Source organism: Cinclus cinclus, chromosome 3 (genome assembly GCF_963662255.1).
Source record: "Cinclus cinclus chromosome 3, bCinCin1.1, whole genome shotgun sequence".
NCBI classification, from domain to species: Eukaryota; Metazoa; Chordata; class Aves; order Passeriformes; family Cinclidae; genus Cinclus; species Cinclus cinclus.
This window is the reverse complement of record NC_085048.1, coordinates 110,923,799-110,933,827: the sequence shown is the minus strand read 5'-3', so window position 1 is coordinate 110,933,827 and position 10,029 is coordinate 110,923,799. Positions and strand designations below refer to the sequence as shown.

The window sequence follows — 10,029 nt, the reverse complement described above, 5'->3', positions numbered from 1 at the left end:
GCTGAGCCCTGCCATGCCTGGAGGCACGAGCATCCCCCCACCCCTGCACCGCCTGGGGACTCATCTTGATTTCGTCGGGGTGCAGAGCGTGTCCTTTAGGAAGGGGCTGCAACCAAAGCCCATCAGCTTTGCCCTGCCAGTGGCCAGCTCGAGGACGGCGTTCTCCAGCTCTGCGCTGATCTCCAGAAGAACACGCCAGATGTGCCTTGGCTCGCGGGGACATCACGAGGCCATTGAGCTGCAGGGGGATGTTTCCCCTTTTCCACTCTGTGGCAACTTCACTGCACTGTGCCACAATTTCTCCAATAGGATGGGGAGCCCTGAGCCGCTCCCTCCACAAATCGCTGGGGACCTGAGGAAGCACCTCCTTGGCTGTGCTCTCTGCTCCATGCCAGGGCCACTGGGAAATGCTCTGGGGAATTCTTTGAGAGCCACGAGACACGAGCAGCTGCTGCTTGCCGGCAGCCTGGATTCTACTGTGCAGAGGGATGGATCTCTGCTGTCTCCTGGGCCAGGTGGGGCTTCTGCACCCAAGAATGTTCTAAAAGGTCATCCAAGGATGGCCTGTCTGCAGGGTCCATGGATAAGCACCACCTGATCAGGTGCTGGCACTCTGCAGAGAGAAACCAGAAACTGCTCGTCAGCTCCTGTCCATGCTCTCCCAGATTTCACAGTGCCCACAGCACACTAAGAGTGCTCAGAGCTGTTCGCACAGCTTCCCATCCATCCTCTCTTCTGGAAGAGAGCAGCAGAGGCACACGTGCCGCCTCGTCCAGCTCAGCCCAGGAGATGAACCTCCTCCCCAGCTGCAACAGCAGGACACTTATGTGCCACCTGCCCTCTCCCAAAGCCGTTCTTGCTCCCGTGCCTTGAAGGCCCATCCCCACCTTGAGACACCCGGGGCGGGAAGAAGAGCTGTCCCCGGACGATGTCCTCTCTGCTTTTGAAAGGAAGGTGCCTGCACACCAGCTGATAGAGCAGGATGCCCAGGGACCAGATGGTGGCTGGCTGGCCATGGTAGCGGCCAAAGAGGATCCACTCCGGTGGGTAGTACTCCCGCGTTCCTATGGCACACGGGCACAGCTCATCAGGCCAATGCTGATTGCTCCCTCCCTCCCAGCCAGCTCCTCAAAAGCCAGCCCCAGCTCCTGCCAAAATGCAACTTGGCTGCAGCCGGCTGAAGCAGCATTCCCCCTCCCTCCCTCCCTGTGTGTTCCACCTGGGGAAGCACAGGGGAGAAGCTCCACTGCCCGGCTGGGCCCCGGCTTTGGGCTCACCGGCCATCTGGGTGTAGAAGGTGTCCTGCAGGATGGTGCCGCAGCCAAAGTCGATGAGCTTCGCCTCGCCGGTGGCCAGGTCAACGAGCACGTTCTCGGCCTTGATGTCGCGGTGCAGGACGCCGCGGCTGGTGCAGTGCCGCACGGCCCCCAGCACCTGCCGGAACAGCGCCCGCGCCACGGGCTCTGGCAGGAACCCTCCCGCGTGCAGCAGGTGCCAGAGGTCCTGACAGCGCTCCGGACGCTCCATGACCAGCGCGAAGCCGTCGGGCAGCTCGAACCAGTCCAGGAGCCGCACGATGCCGCGGAAGCCGGGCCACGACGCCATCCAGAGCAGCACCAGCTCCAGGGGCACAAGGGCGCCGTCGTGCTGCGGGGGAGCCGCCATGGCGTCAGCGGCGCCGATGCTGCGCTCGCCTTCGCCACCCCCTGCCCGGCGCCACCGCAGCTCCCATTGCCCATGGCCCGGGACGCTGCGCGGCCCCCGCTCGCTCCACGCTCGCTCCCATCGCAGCGTCCCGGCTCCCACCCGGCCGGGCCTGGCCTTACCCCGCCCGCCACGCCCCGCCGCCTGCTCCCGCTGGCCCCGCTCACTCACCAGCCGCGCCCACTCCAAGACGCGGTCCCGGGACACTCGCTTGATGGCCACCTGCAAGCCAAGGCGAGCGGAGGGCTCAGCTCGCCGCCCGCCGCTCGCCGCCCCCCTCCCCGCTCCGAGCCGGCCCCGTCTCTTACCGGGACGCCGTCGGCGAGCCGGGTCCCGGCGTAAACGCTGCCGAAGCCGCCGCTCCCCAGCAGCGGGCCCTCCCGGTACAGCTGCTCCAGGGGAGGCTTCTCCGCCCGTGCGGACGGCACCGCGCTCTCGGCATTCTGCCCGGGGCACCCGCCCGCCCCGGCCGCCGCTGCTTCCCGAGCCGCCCCGGGCTCCGGCGCCTCGGGGCCGGCGGCCGAACTGCCGGGCGGCGAGGCTCGCTCGGGGGAATGCGCCGGCGGCGGGGCGGGAGCCGGGCGGCTGCGGGCCAGCTGTGGGCGGAACCGCGGGAGGGGCCTCGGTCGGGGCCGGGCCAGCGCCAGGGCCCGCGCCAGGTGGAGCCAAGAGACGCTGCTGCTCCACCACCGCCACCAGCGCAGCGAGGAGCTCGTCCACAGGCTCTTGAAAAGGTGCCACAGGCGGTACGGACTGAGCCCCGCGGAGGCGGCACCGCGGCGTGCCCGACAGGGGCGGGCAGGGGGCCGGCTCGCCCACGGCCGCCTTGTGGGGCGCGGCATGAGCCGGGCTGGGAGAGGCGCAACAAGGACGGGACCGAACGGGATCACAGGGAGTCTGAGAGGGAGAAGGGCACGGAGGGCGAGCGGGAACTCGAGCGGAAAACCGATCGAAAAACCGATCGAGAGAGGCGCTGCTGCTGCTGCTGCTGCTGCTGCTGCTGCTGCTGCTGCTGCTGCTGCTGCTGCTGCTGCTGCGGAGCCGCCGGAGCGCGCGGCCGTTCTGCCGTTGCCTCCGCGAACCCAACGGAGGAGCCGCCGCGCGCCCCGTGGAACACAGGAAGCAAAGTAAGAATAAATGAAGCTAATTCCTATTAGAGAAATAGCCAAATAAAGCAGTGGAGGAGTAAAGAAGACTGTTGGCTTGTGGCTTTCTTGTTTGAGTGAGATGAACCATTTTGTGGGGAAGAATTGCCTCTTCTGACAATTTTGCCAGTGTGGGCTGGATTGGAGCTTTTAAATTTCAAGTAGCAAAGAGAAATCGTGTCAGTATTGTCATCCCTTTTCATTCTGTGCTGAGACACTTGCAGGCTGCCCAAAGACATCGTCTGTGTTATGAATGAGCACAAGGGGCCATATTCCGGTTCAATTTTAGAGAATTTATTAATTATAAAAGACAAAGGCAAATGTCAGCGCTGGGTGGCAGGGAGTCCGTGCTCCGAAAAACTGCCACACTTCTTCCTAGAGTTCGTCTCTCTTAAGTCCTCCAGTCTCCGGGTACGTGATAGGCCTTGCACACGTTCTTCCGGTTGTTATGGTGTCTTCCGTTGTCTTTGCTGACCTCGCATGTCTTCCGTCGTCTTTGCTGACCTCGCAGTACTCTTTGTTTCCCTGGGAAATACTGAGACGTCTGGTTATTGAGTCAAGCTTAAACAATCAGTAACCACCTACCTATCTGTTTACATAGTAACTAGACTGCATCAGGTTTCAAGGCTATCTATCTATCTATCACAACGAACCAAAAAGGCCTTCAATCTCTCACAATCCCCCCTTTTTCTATTTTCTTATTTTTGTTCGTTGTATCTTTGGAGTTCCCTTCGGTTGAGCTCTAGGTGGTCCTCAGTTCTTACGCTATTTAGGGGCTCATATTTTGCCCGTACCAGCATAAGGTGGGCAGCTTCCAATCTTCCTTTTACTATATTGATTAATTTGTTAAAAATGCAAGGACCAAATGTTAACCCAGTTATCAGTAAAATTAGGGGTCCCGCTATGGTTGATAAAAGAGTAGTTAGCCAAGGGGAGTGATTGAACCAGGATTCATACCAGCTTTGTTGAGCTTCTCTTTCTCTCTTACGTTGTTCCAGTTGTTTTCGAAGCTCAGCCATGGTATCTATAACTATACCAGTCTGATCCGCATATGTACAACACTCTTCCCGTAGGGCCACACATAATCCTCCTTGTTGTAAGAATAGAAGGTCTAACCCCCTACAGTTTGTAATACTACTTCTGACAGAGATCTTACTGATTTTACTAAACCATCGATAGCCTTTTCAATTCTACTTAGATCTTCATCTACTGACATTCTTAGATCCTTCATCCCCTGTTGTTGATTTACTAGGGATGCTACTCCAGTTCCAACCCCAGCTCCCCCAATGCTTAACAGTATTGCTACAGTGAGGGCTGTGAATGGCTCTCTCTTGACTAAATGATGTTCCGGGGTGATATGCTGTTCATACACATACTCCTTTGGGTGATATGAGATTCGGGGGATAATTAGAACTTGTATGCAATACTCATGTGTCTTGTTAAAGTTGTTAATCGCTAGACACGGGGTAACTCCCAGAGTATTGCAAACCCATTTAGTATTTGCAGCTGGAATTATCCATGAGGCTGGTTTTCGGGGTTCAGTTATGGACATTTTTACTTGACAAAGGATGTCCTTGTCCCTGGGTACATTGCCTATGCACCTGCCTTTTCCTCTTACTTGTGCCATTGATATTCCGGGAGTATTGTCCCTCCCCTTTTTCCACAAGCATTCCCTAGGGTTTGTCCCATTAATACGTTTTGATTTTGCAGCAGATCCCAAAGCCTCATAGAACGGTGGATTTACTATATAACACAACCAACAACCCTTGGTTAAATTCAGATAGGTGTTATTTAAGATCCCAAACGTGGCCTGCATTATTTTCCAGAGAGAATTATCTTTCGGGGTAGGTTGGGTTATGGGCCAGCTCAGAGGCTAATTCTCTTCTCTAGAAGTTTCGTTGGTTATCTCATTTGTATTGTTCCACCCTACTCCTTTTTCTCCGATTACTGGGTTGGGTCCTATGGCTATTGGGTCATGTGGGATGGATTCCTTCTTTATCAGAATATGCCCCCCTCTGTCTTTTCCGGGTTCCCACAGCCTCACTCCCCAGAACTTCCCTGTTAACCAAGCAGGATCTTGGGGTTGGGTGACGTTGAGGTAAATCCATTTACAATCTCCTGCATATGTTACTACCCCCGATGGATCTGTCCAGGGGTTTTTTTTTACATCCATGTGGACCCCTCTCTACCTTTAAGAATTTATCTGGATTCTCAACTTTCCATCCCAGGGAAATAGTTTCGCAACCCCAATATCCACAATAGAATTCTCCGGGATAATTACAATATCCTTTTCCTGGATTTGATGCTGGGCACATGTAGATTACTCCTCTTGGTATTGACCAAGCACCCCCGGCACCCCATCTGTCCAACAATGGTTCTAGAGTTATATTGAAACTGGGAGCCCCTGAGGTAATCCGTGTTTGAATCGATGGGTCTGGTCTCTCCCATTTTGCTAAGGACCACTTAAAGGGTTCATGCGATGGTTCTGCCCCATATGCTAACATTACATTCATCCATATTATACATCCCCTTAGAACTAGGTGATATTCACTGCCAGAATAAATTTTTCTTTTTTATCTTTGCTCCTACTGTTTTTCCTTTGTTACCTCCTCTCAAACCCTGTTCCTTTGAGGTTTTGAGTGCTGTATTCATGCTTCTTTTATTCTGGCGGATCCCTCTTTCCCCACAACTCATCCCTCTGCCTCGCCCGTCGACTTGGTTGCTACGAGCCACGGGGTAAGCCATCTTCTCGGCAGCAAGGATGTTCTTCAGGGGCAGGATAGGCTCTTCTTTCCCACTTTCTCCTTTTGGAGTTCCAATTTATTCCCTTTAATGGTGGAATATCGCACCTGAGTTTCTTTTCTCTTTTTCGGCACTTTACCTCTAGGATGTCCACAACGAATGGAACAAAGGGCTCGTTAGGATGGCAACAATAAAGGTCAGGGTTTACTCCCTTTGAATATACCTGCCACCAAGACGCAGATCCTACTTTCAACTCCCGCGCTGCTACCTTCTGGTTCAAGACCCAGGTAGTCAGCTCCCGTTGTTCTTCCCAACAGGGTTGACACACACTCCTAGGAGCCCTCCCTCTCTGGCAGTGAACCCACCACAGTTCTTTACAAATTTTACAAGAAAAACACACAAACGGATAACAGTTACAATCTAACCAGCTACACTTTACTCTTATGTCCCTATGATCTACGTGCCCTTTTCCATTCCACAATTGAGATTTATATTCTAGTCTAATAGGTCGATAATAGGGTTGTTGAGCAAAATCTTCTAAATATTTACAGTATCCAGGGGGCTCTGAGTGTCCAATTAATTCTTTTTGCAACACCCAGTTTTCCCCCACCCAAATGTCTCCTGAGTCCATTCGGCAATATCTTGAAGTTTAGGTATCCCGGTATTCCTTAGGATTGTGTTTTTCTCTTTAGAGTCAACTTCAAATCCCCAGCTGTGCCCTTTACTTCCCAACCAGAGTCTTTAGCGAACTTGGGTGGGTCCACTGGTCCTTTTATTCGGCTCGCGTGGGTCCACCTTCTTTCCGCGGTTCGTACTGCTGTATCTGTTGTGAGCAACACCAGGTAAGGCCCTTCCCACTTGGGTGTTATTGGATTTTCTTTCCAATTCCGGATCAATATCCAATCTCCGGGCTGCACCTGGTGTAATGCAAGATCCAGTGGTGGTTTCTGGGCCCACATTCCTTTTTCCCACAGTTGTTTCTTAAACTTCATCAGGGTTACTAGGTACTTGTTAATGTATTGTTCACTAAGGTTTGGGTTAGTCTGTACCTCTTGTAAATCATATGGCATACCATATAACATTTCATATGGGGAAAGCCCCACGTCTGCTCGTGGTTGAGTTCGGATATTTAACAAGGCCAGTGGGATGCATTTTACCCATGATAACTTAGTTTCTAATACTAGTTTAGTAAGTTGTTTCTTTATTTCTCCATTCATTCTCTCTACTCTACCTGAACTTTGAGGATGCCAAGGGGTATGCTGTTCCCATTTTATTCCTAATGCATCTGCCAATTCTTGTGTTATTTTGGATGTGAAGTGGGGCCCTTTATCAGAGTCAATGGTTTCAGGTACCCCATATCTAGGGACTATTTCCTCCAACAGGGTCTTTACAACCGTCTGTGCCGTTTCCCTTGCCGTTGGAAAGGCTTCCACATAGTGGGTGAGGTGATCTACTATTACTAAAAGGTATTTGATCCTTCCTACTTTTGGCAATTCAGTAAAGTCTATTTGTAGATTTGCAAAGGGTCTTTTTGCCAATGGTCTTCCCCCATGAGGTAGCTTCCTAAGGTTACTCCGGTTCACTCGTAAACAGATGGGGCATCTTTTAGTAATATGCTTGGCCATATCGTGGAGCCCGATACTTATAAACCTAGTGGCAAAATGATCCACTAACCCTTGGGCTCCCCAATGTGTTTTCTGATGTAGTTTGTATGATATTCGTTGGGCCACTGCCCTAGGTAACACTTCCCGTCCATCCTCTAATACCCATTTTCCTGACTCCTCTTTAACTCCCATTTTCCTCAACTTTTCTTTTTCTCCATTGGTGAAAATTAGGTTAGTCTCTTCCTTATTGTGTACTCTCTTGTTCTCTTGCCCCCCCTTTTTCTTTTAGGACCATTTCCTTCATCGCTGCCCATTTTGCTTCTTGGTCTGCAGCGTTATTTCCTCTACTTCTGAGGTCTATGCTCCGTTGGTGTCCTTTGAGATGAACCACAGCCACCTTCTTAGGTCCCCTTAAAGCTTGTAGTATTTCAATTATTAGTTTTTGGTGCTCTAGGTCTTTTCCCTGCGAATTGATCAAACCTCTTTCTTCCCATAATTTTCCAAAGGTATGAACTACCCCAAATCCGTATCTGGAATCAGTGTATATCGTTCCCTCTTTTCCCTTGAGGAGTTTTAAGGCTCTTAATATAGCATATAGCTCACATGCTTGTGCAGACCAGGACTTATCCAAAGTGCCTGCTTCTATTACTTGCAGGTCTGGACCTCCTACGATTGCATATCCTGATCTTCTTTTTCCTTCTATTACTCTAGAGGATCCATCTACGAATAACCTTTCGCCATCCTCTAATTCCTTCTCCTCCAGATCAGGCCTAATTTTTGTTTGTTCTTCTATGGCAACTATACAGTCGTGGGTTAAAGGCTCATACTCCGGTTCCCCGTATAAAAAGGCAGCTGGGTTTTGTAATGTGGTAGTCTCTAGGGTAAAATTGGGTGCCTCTATTAAAATTCCTTCATATTTTAAAAGCCTTGCGTCAGAGATCCATTTGTCTGCCTTCTGCTGCAGTACACTCCGAATGTTATGGGGAGACATTACTCTGAGACTACTGTTAAAGGTGATTTTTCTAGCTTCTTCCACTAATAGAGCACATCCTGCTACAATTTGCAAACATGTGGGCCACCCCCTGCTTACCGGATTTAAAATTTTTGACAAATAAGCAACTGGCTTCTTTTTCCCCGCCCAATCCTGAGTAAGCACCCCGAATGCGACCCCCTCTTCTATATTCACAAACAAAGAGAATGGTCTTTTTAGATCCGGAGGGCTCAGGACTGGGGCATGGATCAAATTTTCCTTTAATTCTTGGAACTTGTCCGTGTCTTCTGGGTTCCATTTCATCAGCCCTTCCTGTGCTAATTTCTGATTCAGGAATCTGGCTTTGCTACTGTAATTTTCAATCCACTGCCTACAGTATCCAGTGAGTCCCAAAATCTGACGAATTTGTCTCTTATTCTTTGGTATTGGTAGTGACACAATTGCTTGGATCCTTTCAGGGTCTATTTTCTTTTCTCCTTTTTTTTTTTTTTTTTTCTTTTTTTTTTTTTTAAGTAATGTCCCAAATACGCATTCCCTCCCTCTTAATCATATTCTTTTCCTCTGCGGTAAATAAAATGTTTAGAATGGGCTGTAACTCTTCCCATGTGTACGTGTTTGGGCCTAAAAACTGATCCACTCTCTCGGCCACTCCCAGTGGATCCTGTAATAAGTGTCCCATCTCCTTTTTAAAGTCTCTAACATCTCCCGAACTAAGGGGTACTGATATAAATCCTATTCCTGCCTGTGGACCCCCCCTTGGCATCTCCCTCAGAGGATACAACCCTTTCCGAGCCCTGCTCCGAGTTGTCGGCCCGGTGTAGTCTGATTGGTCTGAATCAGATTCCTCCCCTGAGGGTGCATTAGGACCCGCTGCTTCCTGCGCTTGGGGAGAAGGCACATACGGGGGAGGGGCTATAATCGTCTCCTCGGCCCGACTTCCCTTTCTCTTTTCTTTATTTTTCTTGGATTTCTCAGTCAGCTTAAAAATAAATACTTCTGGGCGGCCTACCCACACCTTTGCGTACTCGCTCTCCTCTATACAAAAGGTTTCTTTGTATTCACCCAAATATTTAGTTTTTGTTTCACCCAGTCCTCAGAGGACCCAAATATTGGCCAAAACACATTTTTTGAAATTTCCTTTCCACCCCACACCTCCACACAATAATGTATCATCCTAGCCTTATCTTTTCCTTCCGTATTTGGAAAATGTTCCCAATTATCTAATAAAAACCCTAAGGGACTATCTCTTGGTAGGGGTGGAAGTTTAATCTCTGCAGGAGGCTTACTCTTCCCCTGCCCCATTTCTTCCGGAGTACCTTCACTCGCACACAAAATATCGCTTTCGCTTCCCCTGTTTCGTGGCCCAAGCCCTCGCGGGTCAGTGGGAACCGCACTACTAAGGGTCCGCACTCGCTTGGGGAATCCGGCTGCCAGTTCCCCTCTCACACACACATCGAGTCACCGTACTCCGGGATCCTGACCCCGCCCGAACGGATCCCCTATACTTACGCGTCCTGCGTCTTCGTCTGGACTTTGTGCACAAATTTTAAGGGGTCTACCGGGCCCTCTTCCCTTTGCCTTTGCCTTTTAGGGTTTTAGGTTCGTTGGTCGAGGCGAGAGAGTGAGCTCCCGTCCCCCCGGGACCACCAACAAAGGTGGGGCGCGCCTTCCCGCAAGGGGAGACCCCCCCCCCCCCCCCCAGTCTCGATCCGAGTCACGGCACCAAATTGTTATGAATGAGCACAAGGGGCCATATTCCGGTTCAATTTTAGAGAATTTATTAATTATAAAAGACAAAGGCAAATGTCAGCGCTGGGTGGCAGGGAGTCCGTGCTCCGAAAAA

General features: G+C 51.1%; 2 protein-coding genes across 2 annotated transcripts in view; both read right to left on the bottom strand.

Moving 5' to 3' along the window:
* Nucleotides 1-533: 533 nt before the first annotated feature.
* LOC134042022 (serine/threonine-protein kinase pim-1-like) lies at nucleotides 534-3,868 on the bottom strand (the record flags this gene model as incomplete). Its single annotated transcript, XM_062489096.1, has 7 exons — nucleotides 3,838-3,868; nucleotides 3,265-3,374; nucleotides 2,013-2,093; nucleotides 1,876-1,926; nucleotides 1,278-1,647; nucleotides 888-1,064; nucleotides 534-613 (listed from the first exon to the last, which is right to left on the bottom strand). Coding segments are annotated over exons 1-7 (900 nt in total), but the record flags the coding sequence as incomplete, so codon positions are not given.
* A 5,086-nt stretch (nucleotides 3,869-8,954) lies between these two features.
* Nucleotides 8,955-10,029, bottom strand: part of LOC134042021 (serine/threonine-protein kinase pim-1-like) — a 66,309-nt gene continuing 65,234 nt past the window's right edge. Inside the window, exons 8-9 of the mRNA XM_062489094.1 lie at nucleotides 9,503-9,625; nucleotides 8,955-9,068 (exon numbers count right to left, since the gene is read on the bottom strand). Coding sequence (XP_062345078.1) covers nucleotides 8,955-9,068; nucleotides 9,503-9,625 — 237 coding nt within the window. The remainder of the gene's footprint in view (nucleotides 9,069-9,502; nucleotides 9,626-10,029) is intronic.